This window comes from Macaca thibetana, chromosome X, assembly GCF_024542745.1.
Source record: "Macaca thibetana thibetana isolate TM-01 chromosome X, ASM2454274v1, whole genome shotgun sequence".
Classification (NCBI taxonomy): Eukaryota; Metazoa; Chordata; class Mammalia; order Primates; family Cercopithecidae; genus Macaca; species Macaca thibetana.
Window position 1 is genome coordinate 148488733 of NC_065598.1, and position 20785 is coordinate 148509517.

The following is a 20785-nucleotide window of genomic DNA, read 5'->3' on the forward strand; positions in this document are numbered from 1 at the left end:
GCGCGAGAGGAAGCGGCGCCTGGGGCTCCGGGCGCGCGGGGAGGGGTGGAGCGAGCACGCGGGCGGGGCGGGGCTTTGGCGGGCCTACGAGGGCCGCTTATCTAGTCCGCGAGGCCGTCCCACGTCTCTGTGGTGCGGAGAGGCCCTGCCGAGGGGCGAGAACGGGGTTGGTGGGGGAGGGGCCTCGCCGAGGGGCGAGAACAGGGTGGGGCTCCCGCGCCCGGACTCCGCCCCTCGCCCCTCCTCCGCCTCCTCCTCTTCCCCCGACTCGCCCCTGGGGAGGGGTGGGTGGGGATTCTGGGCCGGTGGCGGAGTCACTGTCGCTTCAGCCAGGCTGCGGAGCGGACGGACGCGCCTGGTGCCCCGGGGAGGGGCGCCACCAGGGGAGGAGGAGGAGGAGAAGAAGGTGGAGAGGAAGAGACGCCCCCTCTGCCCGAAATCCTTCCAGGCCCTGACCTCAGGAGCCAGGGCACTGACAGGACAGGAGAGCCAAGTTTCTCCACTTGGGCTGCCCGAAGAGGCCGCGACCCTGGAGGGCCCTGAGCCCACCGCACCAGGGGCCCCAGCAGCACCCCGGGGGCCTAAAGCGACAGTCTCAAGGGCCATCGCAAGGTTTCCAGTTGCCTAGACAACAGGCCCGGGGTCAGAACAACAACCCTTCCAGCCACCTGCCTCAACTGCTGCCCCAGGCACCAGCCCCAGTCCCTGCGCGCCAGCCAGCCCAGGTGACATGCCGGTGCTCTCCAGGCCCCGGCCCTGGCGGGGGAGCACGCTGAAGCGCACGGCCGTGCTCCTGGCCCTCGCGGCCTATGGAGTCCACAAAGTCTACCCCTTGGTGCGCCAGTGCCTGGCCCCGGCCAGGGGTTCTCAGGCGCCCGCCAGGGAGCCCACGCAGGAGTCCTCCGGGGCCGCGGCGGCCAAGGCCGGCATGAACCGGGTATTCCTGCAGCGGCTTATGTGGCTCCTGCGGCTGCTGTTCCCCCGGGTCCTGTGCCGGGAGACGGGGCTGCTGGCCTTGCACTCGGCCGCCCTGGTGAGCCGCACCTTCCTGTCCGTGTATGTGGCCCGCCTGGACGGAAGGCTGGCCCGCTGCATCGTGCGCAAGGACCCGCGGGCCTTTGGCTGGCAGCTGCTGCAATGGCTCCTCATCGCCCTCCCTGCTACCTTCGTCAACAGTGCCATCCGCTACCTGGAGGGCCAGCTGGCCCTGTCGTTCCGCAGCCGTCTGGTGGCCCACGCCTACCGCCTCTACTTCTCCCAGCAGACCTACTACCGGGTCAGCAACATGGACGGGCGGCTTCGCAACCCTGACCAGTCTCTGACAGAGGACGTGGTCGCCTTTGCGGCCTCTGTGGCCCACCTCTACTCCAACCTGACCAAGCCACTCCTGGACGTGGCCGTGACTTCCTACACCCTGCTTCAGGCGGCCCGCTCCCGTGGGGCCGGCACAGCCTGGCCCTCAGCCATCGCTGGCCTCGTGGTATTCCTCACGGCCAACGTGCTGCGGGCCTTCTCACCCAAGTTTGGGGAGCTGGTGGCAGAGGAGGCGCGGCGGAAGGGGGAGCTGCGCTACATGCACTCGCGTGTGGTGGCCAACTCGGAGGAGATCGCCTTCTATGGGGGCCACGAGGTGGGGCAGGTTGGGACGCTGGGCACGGAGGGAAGCGTGTGGCAGGGAGGCCCAGGGGCAGGCAGCCGTGAGCAGTGGGGACAGTCCAGGGCGGGCTGGGGCTGATGCCAAAGGTGTGGGCAGGCCATGGGAGAGCAGGGCTGGGGTGGGCAGGGCCTTGGGCAGCCGTGGACTCAGGTGCAGCAGTGGAGAGGCAGGAAGGCTGGGTGGGGACTGTCCTGTGCTGGTTGCCTGCACGCTCCTGGCCACTTCTGCTTCCTCTCCTCCTCAAGGAGGTTGTCCCAGCCTTAGAGCTGCGATCCTAGCAGTTTGAGCCTTGAGAGGAGATGCCTGCCATTCGGGAGCGGGGACCAAGGGACGTGACCTGCTGCCTAGCCCCTCCTGGGCCCTTGGGCCCTTTGAAGGCCGGCGTCCAGCAGAGCTGGCTGGCCAAGCAGGCAGGCATTATGGGCATGACTCAGCCCAAGCGAGGTTAATGAGCAGTGCCCAGCGCAGCAGTGGGACTTGGGGTCAAGGCCACCCCCGCCTGAGCCCACAGGCTTGCCCAGCTACCAACTGGCTCAGCTGCCTTCCGGGCCCCCATACCAGAGATGCCGGGTCCGGGCTGCCACTGAGGCGGGACACACTTCCTGCTCCTGGCGTGGCCGCCCTTCCGCCCGGTCTGTCTCCTAGTTCCCTGGTGGGCCGGGGCGGGGCGGGCCAGGCAGGCGCTGGGAAAGGTTACTCCAGGTCAATGCTCCCTTTATCTCGCCTCAGCCCCTCCCCTTCCTCGTGCCTGGGGTTGCAGTTGCCTTGGGCCCTGTTCTCTGCGACTCAGTTTCCGTTCCCCAGTGCTTCTTGGGAGGAGGGGCACAATGGCATCCATCCCCCAAAGGCCTGTGTGTGCTCCCTGGGTCAGGTAGCCTCTTGCCCTGGGACCTTGTCTCACTGTGCACCAGCAGAGAAGCAGGCTTGTCCTCGAACTCCACAGAGAGGGGCATCCCGGGTGTGGGCCAGACTGCAGATTCAGAGAAAAGGCCCCTGGACTTCAGCCACCACTCCAGCTTCCCTCTCCTCTTTACCCGCATGCTGGGCTGCAGGGCCTTGGCAAGCAGCCGCAGCCTTGGGCGAGGCGCTTGGCACATTCCCCGCAGCTACATTGTCAGCCTTGGCTGGCACCCCTGCCAGCTCCCAGCACGAGTCTGGATTGCCGGGGTGCTTGCTTCAGGAATGGGAGATCGGGCTTGCAGGGAGCTGAGCTGTGCAGGCCGACCTGGGTGGCGGGGGCAGAAGAGAGATCACTGGTTCTTTGAAGGCCTTCGTCCAGGCTAACTTCAGGAAGTAGATTACTGGTTCTTTGAAGGACTCCATCCGGGCTAGCTTCAGGAAGTAGCGCGTTGGCCAAGAGGGTTTGTTGGCCAGGGCAGGAGGGCCCGGTGTGCATTCACGGCCTGTTTGCATAGGCCTCGGCTGGAAAGCTGTGTGGGATAGGAAAGCTGTGTGATAGGACCCCTCGGGTGGCATGTGGCCCGTGGCGGTCCCACTGGCTGATGTCCCCGTGGACACTGGCCTAGGCTCAGATCAGGGCAGAAGCAGCTGACTGGCTGGAGGGCACACAGCAGAGTATTCTGTCCTTCCTGGGATTGCCACGAGGAGGCTTATTGAAATACACATGCACATGATCTCTTGCTTGAGAACAAAGTAAAGCTCTCTTGATAAGTCTAAGCATCATTTACAAGAAAGTGGTTCTCCTGGCAGCTCTGCCAGTGTGGTTCAAATTCCCACACTGGTTGCCACCGTCAGGCTGTGTGGACTTGGGCAGGTCACTTTGCCTCCCTGGGCTTCAGTGTTCTGTGTACAATGGGCACGTGAATACACATGCAATGGGACGTGGTGAGAATCAGATGCAGAGACATGAAAGCACTTAGCAAACAGTGCCAAGCTGGGCAGCTGTCATCAGATGGCTATGGGGAGGCAAGGCTGGGGCACGTGCCCCTGAACTGAGCCCAGAAATTCACAACCCCTTGGCTACCTTGCTGGGAGCACTTCCCGACACCTCCCACCTCCCCCACCTGACTGCTGCTGCCACCTCTTCTCTGCAGATGTCCCTTTCCCCACCTGCTGGTGTCCTGACATAGTGGTGGCCAGTGCAAGAAGGGGAACAGAAGGACAGGGGAGGCCTACCCACTGCTGAAGGAGCGAGGTCCAGGCTCAGCAGTGGGGACATCCACTGGGGCGAGTCCTGTAGGGCCCAGCTCAGCAGCACATCCGTGCAAATTTCTCACCAAAAGGAACTGTGGGAAAGTTGAGGGGAGAGGGGGCCTAAATAGGCCAAGACTGTTGAACTGGGTTTTTCAGAACCAAGAGACAGGGTCTCACTGTGCTGTCCAGGCTGGGGTGCAGTGGTGCCATCACTGCAGCTTCAAACTCCAGGGCTCCAGCGATCCTCCCACCTCAGCCTCGCGAGTAGCTGGGACTACACGTGTGTGCCACCACGCCTGGCTAATTTTTTTTTTTTTTTTAAATTATTTTTGGTAGAGACAGCATCTCGCCATATTGGCCAGGCTGGTCTCCAACTCCTGGGCTCAGACAATTAGCCTCTCAAAGTGCTGGGATTGCAGGTGTGAGCTACTGCACTCAGCCCAAGAGACACTGCCTTTTGCTGTCCTGCGCTGCTCTTTGCTTAGTTTAGTGGGGGAAAAATTAGAGCTGATGGATGATCTCTCTGGATCAGGAGGAGGGGCTAGCAGGGAGCCCAAAGAAATGGGCTCAGCAGAGGACAGAAACAAGGTGACTAGAGAGGGAGTGGAGAGGGTACGGCAGCCGCACTGTGACATCAGCCAGTCCCTTATATCCTGTCACACCTTGAGTTTGAGACCTGGCCCCACCCAATCGTAACCTCTGGCTCTCAGCCTTCTGATGGCCACCATGGCACAGCGTGTGTGAGTGGCACTCGAAGACTCTGACCATTGCCCCCATGGGAGCTGCCACTGTGCATGGCCATGAAGCCTGTCTGTTTCTGTCACCCCCTCAGGTGGAGCTGGCGCTGCTACAGCACTCCTACCAGGACCTGGCCTCGCAGATCAACCTCATCCTTCTGGAACGCCTGTGGTATGTCATGCTGGAGCAGTTCCTCATGAAGTATGTGTGGAGCGCCTCAGGCCTGCTCATGGTGGCTGTCCCCATCATCACCGCCACTGGTTACTCAGAGACAGGTGAGACCCAGGGCTCTAAGAGGATCCAGGCCAGGGGCCTGTCCCCCATACCGCTGGGTGCTGGGCTCATGAGGGCCCAGCTCAGCCAGCCCGCCTCCCACTTCTGCTGCCGGGGCTGCCGAGGCCCTGCTGCCACCCTTGATGCTCTCAGAGGTTGGGCTTGCCTTGCCCCTCCTTGTTGCCTTTTGCCCTGAGCTCACCTCACGTCCTTTGGTACCACTCAGCCAAGCCCAGGACTGCAAGTCAAGAACACAACATACCACTTCTCCAGGCACAGATACCCTCACCCACCTGTCCCTGTCCTCAACCCAACTGTGACTTAGAGGTGGGAGGATGTGCGGAGTACCTCGAGTGAGCCCCTTTATCACTCCAGCCTTGGTTTCCTCGCCCTGAAACAGCTCTTGTAGGTTGCAAAGGGGAAAGACCTCCACCCTAAGGCGTTTTAGAGGAGTGGGAAGCCTGTTCTACCTGTTATTTTAGTGATAAGATCAAAGATTTAGGTTTTCTGCATTCCTGTTGATTTTGTTTGTTTGTTTTATTTTCTTTTTGGTTTTTGAAACAGGAGTCTGATGTCGCCCAGGCTGGAGTGCAGTGGCACGACCTTGGCTTACTGCAGCCTTGACCTCCCAGGCTCAAGTGATCCTCCTACTTCAGCCTCCCCAGTAGCTGGGACTACAGGTGCAAGCCACCATACCTGGCTAATTTTCATATTTTTTGTAGAGACAGGGTTTCACCATGTTGCCCAGACTGATCTCGAACTCCTGGTCAGGTGGTCCTCCTGCCTCAGCCTCCCAAAGTGCTGGGATTATAGGCGTGAGCCGCCGCGCCCAGCCTGCATTCCTGTTTTGTTTCTCTACTGGATTGCAACTTCTGCATTTGATTTTTTAGTCCATTAGTGGTTACCCTTTAAAGGATCAACACGTGGCTGGGCACGGTGGCTCACGCCTGTCATCCCAGCACTTTGGGAGGCCGAGGCAGGCAGATCACGAGGTCAGGAGATCGAGACCATCCTGGCTAACACGGTGAAACCCTGTCTCTACTAAAAATACAAAAAAATTAGCTAGGCGCGGTGGTGGGCGCCTGTAGTCCCAGCTACTCCGGAGGCTGAGGCAGGAGAATGGCGTGAACCTGGGGGGCGGAGCTTGCAGTGAGCCAGGATAACGCCACTGCACTCCAGCCTGGGTGACAGAGTGAGACTCCGTCTCAAATAAAAATAAAAGTTAAAAATAAAAGATCAACACGCATACTTGTTAGGTTAATCAATAGCTCCGCCTCCTCCTGGACCTTAGAACACAGAAGACCCCCGTGGGGCATGGCGTCATAGCCCAGCCAAGAGTTGATTTGTACCTAGTTTTTCCTCTTTGCTATCGCCTTATCCACACGTGATAAAACTCGCTCACACGTTTGCTGAGTTCTATGCTCACCATTTCGCTCCTACATCTCAATTTCTCTTCTATGTTCCGTTGTCTTCCTCCAGATAGACATGTTTTTAGTTTTTGTTTGTTTGTTTGTTTTTTAACTCACAACTATACTCAGCACAAACAGTCATCAGTGCTTCTAATTCTTGGTTATTTTATTGTAATTCTTTGTGTTGTTTTGGTTTTTGTTTGTTTGTTTGTTTTTTGTAGAGGCAGGTTCTTGCTATGTTGCCCAGGCTAGTGTGGAACTCCTGGGCTCAAGCGGTCCTCCCATATCGACCTCTCGAAGTGCTGGGATGACAGATGTGAGCCCCTGCACCTGGCCTGTTGTAATTCTTGATTATTTTTGTTGCAAATGTTTCTATTTCACCCTTATTCCGAAGCTAAAGTTGAGTTGCGCAATGGAGTCTAGGTGGACAATTCTTTTCTCTCAGCCCTTTCACAATGTCTTGCTGTCTCCCTGCTTCTTCTGTAGCTGCTGACAAATCTGTAGCTGCTGACAAATTGTCCTCCCTGAGTACCCTGTGTTTTTTCTCTGGGTACTCTGATCATTTTCTTTCTTTTTGGCATTCTGCAGTTTCACTATGACGTGTTTAGATGTCAGTTTTTGTTGATTCTGCTTGAGACTTGTTATATGTCCTTTGAATATTCAGGTTTTTCAATCATTCTGGAAGATTCTCAGCTATTAGCTTTTGAGATATTGTCTGACTCTCATTCTTTTATCCCGTTCTTCTAGAACTGGCAACCAGCGCTGGACTTCTGACTCTCTTCATTGTGTCTTTTGGTTTCTGTTTACTGTTTCCCATCTCACACTGTGCTGAATTCTGGGGATGCCCTCAGGCTTTCTTCCTGCTTGCTCATTTGCCAGTTCACCAGTTTTCTTTTCGGCCATGTCTAATTGGAATTTTGTTCACATTTCAGTGGCTGTTTCTGTAAGTTCTATTTCATTCTATTTCAAATAGAAATTTGAAAATGGATATTTCCTTTTTCAAGTAGAAATGTCAGGCTGTTTCTGTGTCTTATTTGCTCATCTTTTTGACTGCTCCTTTTATGCTGTGTATCATGTTAGTCATACTTACCCCACCGTCTCTATCCGATGGTTTGGTTAGCTTCAGTTCTTGGGAGTCTCATTCACCTGTCTTCTGTCTGCTGGTCCTCACTCAGGGTGGATCATTTCCTTGTGGGTTTTGCAACAGAACTTCTATAGGGATTGATATGACCTCAATGGAGGGTGTAAGTCCGTATTTCTTTCTGTTTTGGCCAAGCACTCCAGGGTAAGCAGGTGGAGGCCGTTAGTTAGTGTGGAGGGGATGGTTCCTGAAATGAGAGGTGGTTTCATTTGAATTCATTTGAACTCCAGGCACGTTGTTACAAATTCTTAGAGGAGGCTTTTTGTTCATTGCTCATAGAGCCCAGGCTAAGCAAAGAAAGCTTCCTGGTCTTTGCCCTGCCTGCCTCTGGGGCTTTCAAAGGATCACCTGGCTGCCTGCTTCTCTTTGCTCCCAGGAGTTTCCCTTGCTTTCCATCAAGCTTGGCTCTGCTTGAAATAGTGTCATAGTTTTTACGCAGTTTGGTGGGAAGAGGGTTTTCAATTTATAAACAGAAGTCTGATTCTCTCCCTGTTTCTGTTTCCACCTCGGGGCTTCCATGCCCTCAGCCGTCTGTGTCGTCCTCTGGGTGACTCACCAAGAGGAAGGATCAGCCTTGATGCCGGCGTGGGTGCCCGACCCAGTCAGCGCACCTAGCCCCAGGCACCGAGGCAGCCCATGAAACAGCACCTGCAGCCGCTTCACTCCATGGCTGCCACTGATTGCATCAGGCTGCTCCCTGCCCTGAAGGCCTAGGACTTTTCTGAGCCTCTGCTGTGCCAGGCTTTGTGGGCTCCTGGCCCTGCTCTGCTGGCCCTCAGAGCCAGCAGCCTTTGAAGGCTGTGAAGCGCTCCCTTTCCCCTGGCTTGATTGGTTCTGTCCTGTGGCCTTCCGTTTTTTGGGGGGGTTTTTTGAGATGGAGTCTCACTCTGTCTCCCAGGCTGGAGTGCAGTGGCACGATCTTGGCTCACTGCAACCTCCGCCTCCTAGGTTCAAGCAATTCTCCTGCCTCAGCCTCCCAAGTAGCTGGGACTACAGGTACACACCACCATGCCTGGCTAATTTTTGTATTTTTAGTAGAGATGGGGTTTCGCCATGTTGGCCAGGCTGGTCTTGAACTCCTGACCTCAAGTGATCCATCTCCCTTGGCCTCCCAAAGTGCTGGGATTATAGGCATGAGCCACTGTGCCTGGTCCTATGGCCTTCTTATTTCCCCAAATGCCAGGCCTGCTCTGTCTTGGGGCCTGTGCCAGGAGCACTCTTTACTCTGCTGCCCTGTGGCACAGCCCACCTATGCAAGGCCCGACCTACCTACCACCACCTTTCCTGTCTCCTTCCCTGCCTCATTGCTCTCCCAAGCACTGAACACCCCGTCAGTGGCGCTTTTCTCTCTCCCTGCCATGGACTGCAAGCCCCGTGGAGGGCAGGGATTTTTGTCTGTTTTGTCCCTGCTATGTCCCCTGCACTGGGTGGCTAGTGAGGGCTCCAGGTGCTTCAAGGAGGTGCAGCGTGCTGGTTGGGGAAGATTTAGATAAGCTTTGCTGGGCTGGCGTGCAAGGCAGGTGGGCTCAGGAGATGGGCAGGGCCTGTGGCTCCCACTCCAGCCCAGAGGCCTTGCTCTGTCCAGCTCCAGGGCCCTGGCCTTAGTCGCCCAAGGCTCCAAGAGAACCTGCAGAGGGCAGCTGGTTCTGTGCCAGGATGCCCTAGGCACAAAGACTTGCAGACCCTTCCCTTTGTCCACAGAGACTGTCCAGCTCTTAGAATACCTGGGGAGGAGGGCTGTGTCCTTAAGAGCACGGTGGGGGCCGGGCGCGGTGGCTCAAGCCTGTAATCCCAGCACTTTGGGAGGCCGAGGCGGGCGGATCACGAGGTCAGGAGATCGAGACCATCCTGGCTAACACAGTGAAACCCCGTCTCTACTAAAAAAAATACAAAAAATTAGCCGGGCGTGGTGGCGGGTGCCCGTAGTCCCAGCTACTCGGGAGGCTGAGGCAGGAGAATGGCGTGAACCCGGGGGGCGGAGCTTGCAGTGAGCCGAGATCGTGCCACTGCACTCCAGCCTGGGGCACAGAGCAAGACTCCGTCTCAAAAAAAAAAAAAAAAAAAAAAAAAAGCACGGTGGGAAGGAAGGTCCAAGGCCTTCAACCTTTAGGATTAATGCCCCCACCCTGCCAGCCCAATCTAGTTCCCTGGTTTCCCAGGCCAGGCCCCTTTCCACCCTGCATGGCCCTGAGCTGACTCTACGTTTCATGTCCTCCCCCAGCCCCCAGCCAATGATCCCTGAGGCTTACCCCTCAGGATCACACACACCCCTGGATAGAGTCCTCGGGTCCTTCACAGGACCTTCCCACCACCTCAGCCACACCCCAGTACCCTCAGAGGCAGCCTTCACCCTTGCTCCCCACCTCTGCTCCTGTGGGGACTCTAAGGATCAAGAAACTGAGAGGGCCATTGACGAGGGTCAAGGGTGCTGCCACGGGGCCCTAGAGTGTGACAGAAAAGCAAGTTAAGACAGGAGCAGCTCCTGGGAGAAACAGACACCAAACAATATGGCTGCTGGCCCAGAGGTCAAAAACCATGGTGTAGAGGTCAGGAAGTGGGACATTAGGCTGGGCGCGGTGGCTCACGCCTGTAATCCCAGCATCTTGGGAGGCCAAGGCGAGCAGATCACCTGAGGTCAGGAGTTTGAGACCAGCCTGGCCAACATGGTGAGACCCCGTCTCTACTAAAAATACAAAAAAATTAGCTGGGCTTGGTGGCAGGCGCCTGTAATCCCAGCTACTTGGGAGGCTGAGGCATAAGAGTCACTTGAACCTGGGAGGCAGAGGTTGCAGTGAGCCAAGATCACACCACTGCACTCCAGCCTGGACAACAGAGCAAGACTCTGTCTCAAAAAAAAAGAAAAGAAAGAAAGAAAAAAAAAAGAAAGTTGGTGTTTCAAAGCCAAACAGCCCTGGGCATTGGATGACAAAGTTCAGATATTCCCCAGGAGGGGCGACATCAGTGGTGCAGGACAGAGGGCAGGTGGAAGGAGCTGGTTGTACCCAGAAACAAAGCGAGATGCCTGCTGGTGCATTTTAAAAATCAATGTTATTGAGATGTAATTAACATACCATACAATTCATCCTTTTCCATGTACAATTTAAATTCATTCACAGAGTTGTGCAGCCATCACCACTAACTCCAGAATGTTTTATTTTTATTTTATCCCCCAAAGAAACCCCAGACCCATGAACAGTCACTCCTCATTCCCTCTCTCCAGCCCCTGGCACCCACTCATCTGCTTCCTGTCTCTGTGGATTTGCCTATCTGGACATGTCCTAGAAATGGAATCATGTGCTCTGTGGCCTTTTGTGACTACCTTCCTTCACTGAGCATCAAGGTTTCAAGATTCGTCCATGTCATAAGATGAATCAGTCCTTCATTCCTTTTCATAGCTGAATAATATTCCATTGTGTACATAGACCACAATTTCTTTATCCATTCATCCATTGATGGACATTTTGGGTTTCTTCATGTTTTGGCTATTGTGAATAACACTGCTGTGAACATCCATGGACAAGTCTCTATGTGCACAGATATTTTCGTTTCTCCTAGGTGTATAGCTAGGAGTGGAATTGCCAGGTCACACAGTAACTGGACAGTTCACTTTTTGAGGAACTGCGAGACCGTTCTCCACAGCGGCTGCCCCATTTTACCTTTCCGCCAGCAGTGTTGGAGGGTTCCACCGTTTCATCCTGGCTAGCACTGGTTGTCATCTCCTTTGTGTTCTAGCCACCTAGTGGGTGGGAGGTGGTATCTCTTGGTGGTTTTGATTTGCATTTCCCTGATGACTAATGACGCTGAGCCACTTTTGATGTGCTGAGTGGCCATTTGTATGTCTTCTTTGGAGAAATGTCTGTTCACGTCCTTTGCCCACGTGTGATCGGGTTATCTCTGCCGTTGGGTTGTGAAAGCTCTTTGTATATTCTGGATACTGCACCCTCATCAGATGTGCGGTTCACCAGTCCAGAGTTTTCTCCCAGTCTGTGGTTGTCTTTTTCACTGTCTCGATGTTGTCCTTTGGTGCACAAAAGTGTTGAGTTGGATGAGGTTTAGTTGATGTGTTTTTCTCTTGTTGCTCATGCTTTTGGTGTCCTAGTGAAGGAACTGTTGCCATATCCAAGGTCGTGAAGCTTTATCCCATTTTCTTCTAAGAGTTTCATAGTTTGGGCTACGCTACACATCACCCTATGATGTGCTCTGGGTTGGTTTGTATGTATGGTGTGAGGAGTCCCTCTCTTGCACATGGAGAGAAAGAGAGAGAGATCTGGTTGCCTTGGCACCATCTGCAGAAGAGCCTGGCCTTTCTCTCCAGCGGCTCATTTTTAACTTTCCACTGTCTCTGCCCCTCCCCGCCCCGCCACCCACCCCTCTGGGGCTTTGCAGATGCAGAGGCCGTGAAGAAGGCAGCCTTGGAAAAGAAGGAGGAGGAGCTGGTGAGCGAGCGCACAGAAGCCTTCACTATTGCCCGCAACCTCCTGACAGCGGCTGCAGATGCCATTGAGCGGATCATGTCGTCGTACAAGGAGGTACCTCTGGCCCAGCCCCACCCTTGCCATCCTTGCCATGCTCCTCTCCCTGCAACTGGCAAGGTCTGAGCCAGGGTCACCCTCCCTCAGGTGACGGAGCTTGCTGGCTACACAGCCCGGGTGCACGAGATGTTCCAGGTGTTTGAAGATGTTCAGCGCTGTCACTTCAAGAGGCCCAGGGAGCTGGAGGATGCTCAGGCGGGGTCTGGGACCATCGGCCGGTCTGGTGTCCGCGTGGAGGGCCCCCTGAAGATCCGAGGTAAGGCTGTCCCCTCCCTATGAGTGACCCCGCCCCTGCTGCTACTGCAGATGCTGACCTGCTGCCCCAGCTCCTCCCATTCCTGCTCCCTCACTCAGGGACCTCTGTGCGCTTCTGGCCCATCCCAGTCCACCCAGGACGGGAGGGCTGCCCAGCAGGGTCTTTGAGGACTTCGGCCTGGTCGAGCTGGGCCCCTGGAGGGTTTCCTGGGGAGAGAAAGTTCCAGTCAGTGTGTCAGCCGCTGGCTGCCGTGGGAGGCAGGTGCTGCAGAAGTGGGTGGCGGCCCAGGGCACCGTACTAGACGCTGAGGGAAGAGTTCAGCTTGTTGGAAAACCTGGCTGTGTTCCCTAGGGGCCCTGGACCACAGGCTGCTGGTGGGGAACCAGCTGGCATGCTGCCGGGGGCACGCAGAACCCCCAGAATGCAGAGGGGTTGCCGCCACTCCTTCCCCTCCCCACCTCCCGCCGTACTCTCTCTGCAGGCCAGGTGGTGGATGTGGAGCAGGGGATCATCTGCGAGAACATCCCCATCATCACGCCCTCAGGAGAGGTGGTGGTGGCCAGCCTCAACATCAGGGTAGGTCCAGCGGGGAGGGCGCCAGCCACGCACATATGCAAGCCTCAGCCCTTGGTTCCCGCCTGTCTGTGCTGGCAACAGCCATTGTCCCCAGATCTACGTGGCAGGTGGGCCAAGGTCAAGGTGAGAGACCAACGTGTCTCTGACTGTTCATCCTGGGGCAACAGAGGCTGATAAGAGAGACCAGTGATACCAGGATTGGCCAAGGTTCACCCCGGCGTTCCTGGCCCTATCATCTGATGCCAGCTCCCCATACTCCTAAGAAAGCCAAGACCCGGGCAGGGGGCTCTGCTTCAAACCTTGCCACTCGACCTCCCTGGGAAGGCCACAGATTACCTGTGTCCCCAGCCAGGGGTTTAGATGGGGCTGGGGAGCAATGGAGTGAGGGGGAGACTGGGGTGGAGGGACAGGTAGAGAAGTGACAAGGAATCACTCATTCATTCATTCATTTAACCAATATGCCCTGAACTCTGAGCTGGGCACCAGAAACCTGAGGTAAATCAGGAGCCCTGCACTCAGGGAGTCCTCACCGTGGAGGGGCACTAAAGTGTTACAAAGGTCTCCAGGTGGACAGCTGTTCAAGGGACAGTGGGGATCACAAGAAGAGTGGTCAAAGTCCCTCGGGGTGGTGGGGGTGGGATGAAGCCTTGCCCAGGAGTCGCTGCGAGCAAGTGGGCAGGCAGCTGACGGTAGAGGCCGTGGGCCTGAGGGGCAGCTCACACAGGACAAAGCAGACAGGAGGGGCATGCCAGGGAGGACGGGCGTGCCAGGGAGGACGGGCGTGCCAGGGAGGAGGGGCGTGCCAGGGAGGAGGGACGCAGTCACTTTGTGGCTGCAGTCACAAAGTGTTACAAACTTTGAGTGGCTTTCCCAGCAGAGATGGCCTCTCTCCCAGCTGGGGAATGGCAGTCCGAGAGGAAGGCGCAGGCGGGGCGGACTCTTGCCGAGTACCGAGAAGGCGCCTCCGCTCAGGGCCTCTGTCCCAGCTTCTGCTCTGCTGACCATCTGCGGGCTTCCTTGGCTTCTGCCACGGCAGGTTGGCCTCAGCCTCTGTCTCCACACAGCACTCTCCCTCTGGGTGTGTCCGTGTCTCCGTCTGCCCTGCCATGACATGGGTCACATTGCATTAGGGCCCACCCTTCTGCAGAATGACCTCATCCAAACCTAATTCGTCACGTCCGCAACGACCCTGTTTCCAAATCAGCTCACACTCCAAGGTAGTGGGGATTAGGGTTCCCACATAGGAATTTCAGAAGACACAGTTCCGTCCATGACACTGCCTGAGGTAAGCTAAAGACTACGCCCTCAAGTCTTCCCAGGAGCCCTGTGTAGCATTGTTGTTACCATGGACTTCACTGACTCCAGGTCCCCGGCCTCCTCCCTGCACACAGCCCTAACCCCAGCCTGGCTGGCATTTTCCTGAAGTAGACGTTTCCTAGCTCCAGTGAGGACCATGGAATCAGTGAATTGAGGAGCCTGGGGTCCATGATGCAGAGCCCAGGGGCCACTGTGGCATCTCTGGGTCATTCTGGCACCTGGGAAGGCAGTGGGTCTGTACTGTCAGTCTAGAGCCATAAAGAAAGTACCTTTTGGGCCGGGTGTGGTGGTTCATGCCTGTCATCCCAGCACTTTGGGAGGCCGAGGTGGGCAGATCGCTTCAGCCCAGGAGTTCAAGACCAGCCTGGGCAACATGGCAAATACCGTCTCTACAAAAATTTTTAAAAATACAAAAATAAGCCAAGTGTGGTGGCCGTGCCTATAGTTCTAGCTACTTGAAAAGCTAAAGTGAGAGGATCTCTTGAGCCCAGTAGGTTGAGCCTGCAGTGAGCCATGATCCCACCACAAGGCCCTGTCTCAAAAAGAAAAGAAAGAAACTGCCTTTTGTCCCCAGTGACTCAGGAGGCCAAGGTGAGAGAATTGCTTGAGTCCAAGAGTTTGAGACCAGCCTGTACAACATAGCAAGACCCCGTCTCTAAAAAAACATTTAAAACTTAGCCAGGCATGGTGGCGTGCATCTGTAGGCCCAGCTACTCAGGAGGCTGAGGTGGGAGGATGACTTGAGCCAAGGAGTTGGAGACAGCAGTGAGCTGCAGGCACTCCAGCCTGGGCGACACTGAGATCTCGTCTCTTGAAAACAAAGTGCCTTTCAGGGCAGTTCCTTAAAGGGGGCTGAGAGTTGACCCTGCACTTGGATTCCTGGTGAAGTGGAAGTTGGATGGGACTGAGGATGGCACTGGCTGTGTTGAAACACACCTACTCGTTCAGCTGTGGCAGAATAGGCCCTTCCTCTTGTGCTGGACCCACGTTCTCTGGGCATGTCAGGGCCTGAGGACAGGGCCAGGTCTTGTCCATTCCTATGTCCTGGGCCAGGCATTTAGCGAGAGCTAAATTTAGCTAGGGCCGTGGATGCTGGATCCCATCCCCCAGGCCCTGCTGTCCTTTATCAACAGATCAAGAATGGCCCGCCTGCTGGCCTCGGGCATTGGGAGCCTCTCAAGGCTGGGCAGGAGGCCATAGGGTACGGGAAGGAGCCTGCGCTCTCTGGCGTCAGTGGCTGTTGCCCCTGCAGGTGGAGGAAGGCATGCATCTGCTCATCACGGGCCCCAACGGCTGCGGCAAGAGCTCCCTGTTCCGGATCCTGGGTGGGCTCTGGCCCACGTACGGCGGTGTGCTCTACAAGCCCCCACCCCAGCGCATGTTCTACATCCCACAGAGGTGAGGAAGCGCATGCGTCTCTCCTGCACCTCTTCCTGCCTGTGCGCTCACGCATGGCTTCCTGCAGAGGCCCAGGAAGTGGTGAAGAGTCAGCACCTCAGGAGAGGACACCGAGGCACTGTCCCCAGAGCCAGAGACAGGCTATGGTTCCTGCTCCCTCCACACCCACCCAATCCACTGCCCTGTTTTGGATCTGTGTGGGGTGTGTGCACAGGCGGCGACGTGAGCGTGTGGGTGCATGTGAGCGTGGCATGTGGACACTGCCTGGGAGGCGCAGAGTATCTTGGGAGAGGCAGGGCCAGCCCTTCCCTCTATGGACACCCAGCTTTCCCACAGGCCCTATATGTCTGTGGGCTCCCTGCGTGACCAGGTGATCTACCCGGACTCAGTGGCGGACATGCGAAGGAAGGGCTACTCAGAGCAGGACCTGGAAGCCATCCTGGACATCGTGCATCTGCACCACATCCTGCAGCGGGAGGGAGGTAGGAGGCCTGGGGCTGGCAGCCGCCTTTTGTCTCACTGTGGCCTCTCCCTTGGCCTCCAGGGAGTGAAGATTATCTCAACATCCAGGAGTCTAAAGTGCCAGGTGCCACAGGGGCGGGACAGAGGGTGCTGCCTCTAAGGCCTGCCTACCAGGGAGGACCAGCACCACACAGATGGCCCCAGGTGGCATGGGTGCTCTAGAGAAGGGGGCACCTAACAGGGATGTGCACCTCATTGGGGGACCCAGGATACTCTCTCCCAGAGAAAAGAGGTCTGAGCTGAGCCCTGCAGAATGCTGAGCGGTTACCCTGTCGGGGAGCCAGGGACAGCAGGGCGGAGTGCGGCCCACAGGCTTGGTGGCGCAAGAGGCTAGCTCACAGAGTCCCCTCCGGACCAGACGGGAGCCTAGGCTTTCCCTGAGCAGGATCAGACGCTCTTGGAAGGACCATGGGGCGGTGGGCAGGGGCAGGCACATGTGTGCAGTGATGGCTACTGTCCGGAGGTTTGTGCAGACGCTTGGAGGGGGCTGGGGCCAGCAGAGTCGGGTGGATTCTGAGATGAGTTCGCGGAAAAGGAGGCCAGACTAAGCTGTTGTCTTGTCCTGGGCTTATCAAGGAATGCTGCTTGTTCACAGTGTCCATCGTGCTGGGAGAGCAGAGGAGGAGTGGGGGGTGCAGCTGCAGGGACATGGTAGGAGTGTTTAGTTCTCTCTTTGAATTCTGATCCTCTGGGTTCAGCTTCCAGCCCCCAGTGCTGGGTGCAAGATTGCCCTGGGCAAGGGCCTCGCCTTGCTGGGGCTCCCCTTCACGGTTCAAGGGCACAGGCACCAAGCCCTGCCTTGGTGGCAACATGAGAAGAAGTGGCTCCTGCAGGAAATGGCTGGGGTGTTGTCACCTGCCTGTGGAGGAAGCGGGGACACAGGTGGCGATGGCAGTGGAGCAGCCCCTGGCGCGGCCCTGCTTCTTGCTCCTGCTGCCCTCAGCCTGGGAGCAGTGGCCCCTCCCGCCTCTGTGGCAGCCTGAATGCCTAGGGCCTGTGGCCGGCCAGCATGAGCCGTTAGGATGGAGTTGAGCTGCGAGGAACAGAACCGGCCTCCCTGCAGTACTGGCTAAGATCGTTTGTGAGTTTATTCTGCTGAGCTGTTAGGTCCCAAGAGAGCCAGGCCACGGTTGCCGGGGCTGGCCCTGCTCTGTGAAGGTCCCAGGGCTCTAGGCTTTTCTACCAGGTCACTCTGCTGTGTGTGGCCTCCATTTCCAAAGTCACCTCATGATACAGGGGGGCTGCTGCAGCCCTCACATCATGTCCCAGGCTGTAGGATGGAGGAAGTAGAAGGGAAGGGGCAAAAGGTATGTGCCTTCTATCTTTTAAGGAAGGTTCCAGAAGCCACCATATTGAATACTTACAGTTACATCTCATTGGCCACAACTTAGTCTCATGCTCACACCTCACCACAAGGCCACCTGGGAAGCGTAATCTCTATTCTGGGTGGCCATACACCCTGTCGCCACTTCCAGTCCTGGGCCGCAGGGGAAGACAGCATGCCCGAGAATACAGGAGGGGCCACTTCTGCCACAGTGCCCCGGCCCAGTGGAGCAGCCAACTCACCTGCTTGTTCAAGCAGCCCACTCGAGCCTTGCCAAAGTGCTGGCACAGGGCAGTGACAGGAGGCCCAACCCCTGTGGGTGGTGACAAGCCCCTGGTCTGGGGAGAGCACTGTGGCAGCTCTGGGGCTCTGTGCCAGGGAATTGTGTGGGTGCCCTGGGGCTGCCATAAACCGCAGGGGTGGGTCGTCTCCTGCATCCAGCAGCCTGAGATCCAGGTGCCAGCAGGGTGGACTCCTTCTGGGTGTCGTGACAGAAGGATGTGTTCCAGGCCTCTGTCCTTGGCTCGCAGATAGCCCACTTCTCCCTGTATATCTTCACCTCATGTTCCCTCTATGCACGTCCTCTGCCCGCATACCCCCTTTTTATGAGGACATAGTCATATTGAATTAGGGTCTACTCTGATGACCTCATCTTAGTGTGATCACCTCCATGAAGGCCCTGTCTCCAAATAAGGTCACACTGAAGTGCTGGGGCTGGGACTCCACCATATCTCTTCTAGGAGAAGGCATGATTCCAGTCCCCACTCCTCCATGATTAATGCCTGGCAGACGGACAAGGACACAGAGGCACAGTGGCCCTGTCGTCACAGCCAGCTCATTCCCACAGCTCCCCCAGCTCCCCGGCCGGCCCCCAGGGCTGGGTGCTGGTGGAACTGAGCCAAGACCCTTGCCCCCGCCCAGGTTGGGAGGCTATGTGTGACTGGAAGGACGTCCTATCGGGTGGCGAGAAGCAAAGAATCGGCATGGCCCGCATGTTCTACCACAGGTGAGCACTCTGGGCTCCCTGGGGTCCCCTGGAAGGGGAAGTAGCAGCCATGGGGAGGCCTGGGCTCAGTGGAGCCTGAGCTGGGCTGAGGTACTGGGCCCTGGAGGGTGCACAGACTCTCCTCTCGGCCCGGACCCCCAGGCCCAAGTACGCCCTCCTGGATGAATGCACCAGTGCCGTGAGCATCGATGTGGAAGGCAAGATCTTCCAGGCAGCCAAGGACGCGGGCATCGCCCTGCTCTCCATCACCCACCGGCCCTCCCTGTGGTAGGTGCCCTCTCTCCCTGTCTGGGGCCGGTGGGAGTGGCAGCCTGAGGGGAGGACGTGGCCTGGTGAGCCCAGCAGCAGCAGGCGGCTCTCATCAGCAGCCCTCATGCCGTGCCCCTGACCCTGTCCCTCTCCTGGCCAGGAAGTACCACACACACTTGCTACAGTTCGACGGGGAGGGTGGCTGGAAGTTCGAGAAGCTGGACTCGGCTGCTCGCCTGAGCCTGACAGAGGAGAAGCAGCGGCTGGAGCAGCAGCTGGCAGGCATTCCCAAGATGCAGCGGCGCCTCCAAGAGCTCTGCCAGATCCTGGGCGAGGCCATGGCCCCAGCACAGGTGCCGGCACCTAGCCCACAAGACCCTGGCGGCCTCCAGGGTGCCTCCACCTGACTCGGCCTTCCCCAGCCCCTGCCCCGCCCCCAAGCTCAGATCATATGAAGGAGCCAGCAGCACCCACCTGCGCATGCGCCCTGCCCCTGCATGCCTGGCCCCTCCTAGAAGACCCTTCCCGCCCTTGGGAAAGTAGATGTGGAGGGTGACGCCCTGCATAACCCCCACCCTGTCCCTCCCACTCCCTGGGGGGGCTGTTCCACAGTGACTGGGCCCTGTCCAGGGTAGTGAGTCTCCTACTTTGCTCCGCGGAGGAAGCTGGGGCACAGGGGCCCAGTGCTGGCCACAGCAGCGCAGCCGGGCCCCAGGAGCCACTCAAGCCACAGCCCCTGGTGCTGCAGGTGGCCTCCCTCCGGAGACTCGAGTCCCCATGATTCCCTCCTCGTCAGTCTCAAAGACCCCATGATCTATCCCCTGAGGGTGGCCAGCCAAGGCTTCTGTCGCATGGGATGCCATAAAAGCCACCCAGTGGGACCCATGGTCACACAGAGCCCCTCACCTGCATCCTCTCCCCCACGAGAGCCCTGAAGAGCCCACGGGAGAGGGACGCACAGCACTGCCTGCCAAGCGAGAATGTAGCCGCAGCCCCCTCGGCCCCTCACCTCTTCTTTCTACAGCCTAATTTATTGGATTCCCTATTCGTAGCCATCTCCATGGCCAATGTGACTACCCTGCCAGCAGCGGGGGTGGCCCAGCCTCTGAGTCCCATGGGGCCCTGGCTCCCACCGGTGCCAAACCCAGCCCCTGTGGCCGTCACCCCGCCAGCCTACACTGCCAGCCGCCACCGGGGCACACGGGCCTCTGCTTGCCAGCCGGGAGTGCGGACACCATGTTCCCAGCTCAGTGCCAAAGAGGGGTCACCAGGGGGAGCTGTCTATAGAGCCAGCGCCTGCCCGAGAGACCCCACCGCCACCGTGTGCCTTTCCCAGGCCCTCAGCCCTCGGGCCGGGCGCCACCCCCAGTCCCCCCAGTAAAAGCCTCCATTGGCAAATGCAGTCCTTCCTCCCTGCCTCGGAGTCTGATGGTGTCTGCTGCGGGTCTCGGGGAGAGATGGAGGAGAGGGAGTGGGTTGCCTGTGGGCGAAAGAGTGAGTTTGGGAAAGGAGTGGGCCTGACCCCCAAGCCCTTCTGCGGGGGAAAGTCACCAGAAGACACGGTCCAGCATGTCCTCCGCCAAGCCTCACACCAATGCTCTTAGGGTTCCCATGACGGTGGCGGGGCAGAACCTGCAACAACATTGCACAGAAATACTGGCTGAGCCCAAATAGGACTAGGGGAGGGGATCATGCTGGTCCCTGTGGGAGGAGCACGAAGGCAAAAGAAGGGATGTCTAAGCTGCCACACAGGGTGCTGCTGGCTCTTCTAGGGAGAAGGGGCCATTTGTGCAGGGACCTGGGGGGAACCAGGAGCACAGCACAGGGTGTTCGTGCTGCATGCAGGGTAAGGGAGGGCTGCGGCCGGCGGGCCTTGGAGGCCACACTACAGAGGCAGGACTTAGCCCAGAGGCCACCGAGGCGCTGTCAGCAACAGGGAAGCAGTGTTGAGTTCTGCAGGCTGCATGTGAGGGTGGCTGGTGGGAATGGGGTACAGCAGCCCACCTGGCCTCAGAGGCACTAGAACTGAGAACAGCTGTACGGCCATACCTTTATGCATGGATGGCCATAGCCTCCCAAAGGTGGGGCAGCCTGAGTGCTCGTCAACAGACAAATGGACAAACAGCCTGTCCATAAGGCGCAGTGCCATTCCTCCATAACATGACAGATAGACCTCGAAGAGTTCATGCTGGGTGAAAGAAGCCAGACACAAACGTCCAGAATAGGCTCATCG

At 57.6% G+C, this 20785-nt stretch overlaps 1 protein-coding gene across 1 annotated transcript; it reads left to right on the forward strand.

Moving 5' to 3' along the window:
• The first annotated feature begins 213 nt into the window (after positions 1–213).
• ABCD1 (ATP binding cassette subfamily D member 1) lies at positions 214–19961 on the forward strand. The gene is made up of 10 exons (XM_050775319.1): positions 214–1630; positions 4644–4824; positions 11759–11901; positions 11992–12160; positions 12642–12736; positions 15306–15451; positions 15788–15933; positions 18219–18303; positions 18445–18570; positions 18713–19961. The coding sequence occupies exons 1-10, from the start codon at positions 731–733 to the stop codon at positions 18957–18959; spliced, it is 2238 nt and encodes a 745-aa protein (XP_050631276.1). The 5' UTR covers positions 214–730; the 3' UTR covers positions 18960–19961.
• Positions 19962–20785: the final 824 nt, after the last annotated feature.

Excerpts from the sequence above, each read along its gene's own strand:
- ABCD1 (XM_050775319.1), top strand. The coding sequence starts at position 731 with ATGCCGGTGCTCTCCAGGCCCCGGCCCTGGCGGGGGAGCACGCTGAAG. Across the intron at positions 1,631-4,643 it reads CCTTCTATGGGGGCCACGAG|GTGGAGCTGGCGCTGCTACA; the intron begins GTGGGGCAGGTT and ends TCACCCCCTCAG. Across the intron at positions 11,902-11,991 it reads TCATGTCGTCGTACAAGGAG|GTGACGGAGCTTGCTGGCTA; the intron begins GTACCTCTGGCC and ends ACCCTCCCTCAG.